This window comes from Clytia hemisphaerica, unplaced genomic scaffold, assembly GCF_902728285.1.
Source record: "Clytia hemisphaerica strain Z4C2 unplaced genomic scaffold, Clytia hemisphaerica genome assembly, whole genome shotgun sequence".
Taxonomy (NCBI): domain Eukaryota; kingdom Metazoa; phylum Cnidaria; class Hydrozoa; order Leptothecata; family Clytiidae; genus Clytia; species Clytia hemisphaerica.
Window position 1 is genome coordinate 29,194 of NW_027103742.1, and position 3,097 is coordinate 32,290.

The window sequence follows — 3,097 nt, forward strand, 5'->3', positions numbered from 1 at the left end:
AAATTTCTTCAAAAAAGATTTTGAGAATCTGGAGAACGTTGTCCACCCCCTCCCCCCAATATCAGTGTTGATGTTGAGTCTTGTGAAGGTGCAAAAATTCAACTCCAACATTGATTTTGGGGGGAGAGGGGGGACTTGTCGGTAGAAATAAGTTATTGGACATCAGTTTTGACCACGATTGTCTGAATTTTTTGAAAAAAAGACTTAGTCGTGTGCGGGTTTCTGTTCAATAATGATGTCTACGTGGGACGGTGGTTTGTTTTGATTGAGAAGGCTTGTTTCCTATGTATGTTTTGATTATTATTTTGATAATTTTGGGGTCTGGGGCTGAATTATGGGGTGAAAAAGGCTTGGGATGAGGTATCTAGCTTTGTTCTAAAATGTTTGTTTATATTTTTCTATTTACAGAGATAACTACAAAAATGATAAACAAAAATAATAACAAAAACAAAGTGACACTGGTACATTCATGCGAGATGCGGGCGCTCCATCAAAAGGCTGGGGTGTCAGTAAGCCAGCTGAAGACAATGTTTCCCATGTATTCGAGACGTAACATCCAGAGGCATGCCAAAAGGGAGATTGGAGATTTAACTTTGAGACACAAGAACGCTGGAGGACGACCGAGCAAAATAAGCGATCAAGACAGACGGGCAATTTTGCGAGCAGTGAAAACATTAAGGAATTCTGAAGGTGCAAACTTCACATCTGGCAGGATCAAAGTCATTGCTGGGGTTACCCATCTCTCCAATCGTACCGTCAGACGGGTTCTAAACAAGGGTGGCTATCGCTTTTTGCAAGGCCGTCGCAAGGGCTTGTTAACCCGTAAAGACTTGAAGTTAAGACTGAGATTTTGCAAAACAATCAGAAAGAAGAAGCTTGGGCTTGATTTTTGGCGGCGTGGGATTTCCTTCTACTTGGACGGTAAAGGTTTCCAATTTAAAACCAACCCCCAAGACCAAGCACGTGCGCCGAGGGCATGCCAGTGGAGGAAGAGGAATGAAGGGCTTGAATTTGGTCTGACGAGGAAATGCAGTAAGGCAGGGTGTTGTCAATGTCAATTTTATGGTGGCGATAAGCCATGGCAAAGGGGTTGTGTTGTGCCAACCGTATTATGGGAGCATCACCGGCCGAGAAAATGGCAAACATTGTCGATGAGCACTTTGACACCGCTTTTCAAAAGAGCTCCAACCCAATCACCCGCCGGTTTCTGATGGACAACTGCCCACGACAGAAGTCAAAGAAAGCAATGCAAGCCTACGAAAGGGTAAAGGCTTTGGTCTTTTGTATACCACCCCGTTCACCTGACCTGAACCCAATTGAAAACTTCTTCAACCAAATGAACCAAGTTTTGCAAAAACAAGCGTTGGAGCAGAATATTACGAGGGAAACGAAGGAGGAGTTCACCGAGAGAGTGCGGAAGACCATGTTGGACTATGACAAGACCAAGATCGACCGTATAATCGACACAATGCCTAAACGGGTAATTAAAGTAATACACGGAATGGGACGTCGCACCAAATATTAAGTGATAATATAGGTATATAATATTTTGTCAAATTTTAAACTTTCTATCTTTACCTATATTTCAATACTCTAGATTTTGATACTGAAAATAAGGACGCGACCCAACTTTTTTTCAACACGACCCAACTTTTTTTTAGGATTTTACATCAATACAAGGCCAAATGCAACACGACACAACACGACCCAACACGACCCAACTTTTTTATTAAAGAAATAGTTATATTTTCTTTAATTAAAAAAAGTGGGTCGTGTTGTGTCGTGTTGCATTTGGCCTTGTATTGATGTAAAATCCTAAAAAAAAGTTGGGTCGTGTTGAAAAAAAGTTGGGTCGTGTGATGGTTCTGACAAACAACATGAGCGGCTGCTGGACTTAATTGCTTTATTAAAACTGCATGACTGGGAAAACTCCACTTGAAATAATAACTTTACAAAAGCTTTATAAGCGATTCAAAAATTACACCGTCTTTAGACTTTGAAAATCTAAAACAACGATTAAAAGATTTATCGCTTCAATGACAAAAGGTTTCTGCAAAGGCGCTATTATCAAAATTATATCGTGTTTCGGCTTGATAAAAACAATAACAAAAAGTTACCGTGAACATATTATAATATCAAAATTATATCGTGTTTTGGCTTGATAAAAAGAATAACAAAAAGTTACCGTGAACATATTATATCAAAATTATATCGTGTTTCGACTTGATAAAAAGAATAACAAAAAGTTACCGTGAAAATATAATATCAAAATTATATCGTGTTTCGACTTGATAAAAAGAATAACAAAAAGTTACCGTGAAAATATAATATCAACATTATATCGTGTTTCGACTTGATAAAAACAATAACAAAATTTACCGTGAAAAAATATCAACATTATATTGTGTTTTGACTTAGGCGTCATGCTCGTGCCCTTTGAAAACCAAGTCAGCAAAACAACGGCGACAGGGTTCCATTTTCTTTGGGTTTACAATTTTCTTGGTCATAGTGAACACCTGCCATCTCGTATCCATCATGGCTGTTTCTCCCTCATCTCTTGAATTGCCTTTGCCAATGAATTCAAAACGACGAATACTCGTTGAAAAAAATGGGACCGTGTTACTCCTTTCAATGGTTAGGTCAGTGGTAAAAGAATTTTTAGGCCTTGGTAAATTGACGGTGTGTCTCCCTCGAGGAGTAAGAGAAAGTCCTTCCAGTCAATGCATTCTTGTGACCATCTAAAGTCATTTAACAGGGCAACTTCTTTACCCTCTAATGTCACCCACGCATACTTAGTATTTGAGGGGTTTGAAAAAGTGTTAAAGACAAGCTGCAGGGGCGTTAAAAGAAATGACTTGCCACAAGTTGTGGGTCCAACTATAAGAACGTTGTTCCCTTTACCGCGCCCATTTTTCAATGCATTGCGAATTGCCGCCGCAAAAACATACACATTTATTCCGTTAGATTGCAAAATGCTAACTGCGCACCGCAGCCACTCGTGTTGTTGGCAACTTTCGACACAATCGCCATGAAGTGCTTCTGCGAGTATGTCGAGCCTTGCCATTTTTTCACGTTCAATCGATTGTTCAGAGTCTTC

General features: G+C 39.6%; 1 protein-coding gene across 1 annotated transcript; it reads left to right on the plus strand.

The window, feature by feature from the left end:
* Window positions 1–1,078: 1,078 nt before the first annotated feature.
* On the plus strand, window positions 1,079–1,480 carry LOC136805271 (uncharacterized; the record flags this gene model as incomplete). Its single annotated transcript, XM_067061848.1, has 1 exon — window positions 1,079–1,480. A coding segment is annotated over exon 1 (402 nt), but the record flags the coding sequence as incomplete, so codon positions are not given.
* Between the last annotated feature and the right edge of the window lie 1,617 nt (window positions 1,481–3,097).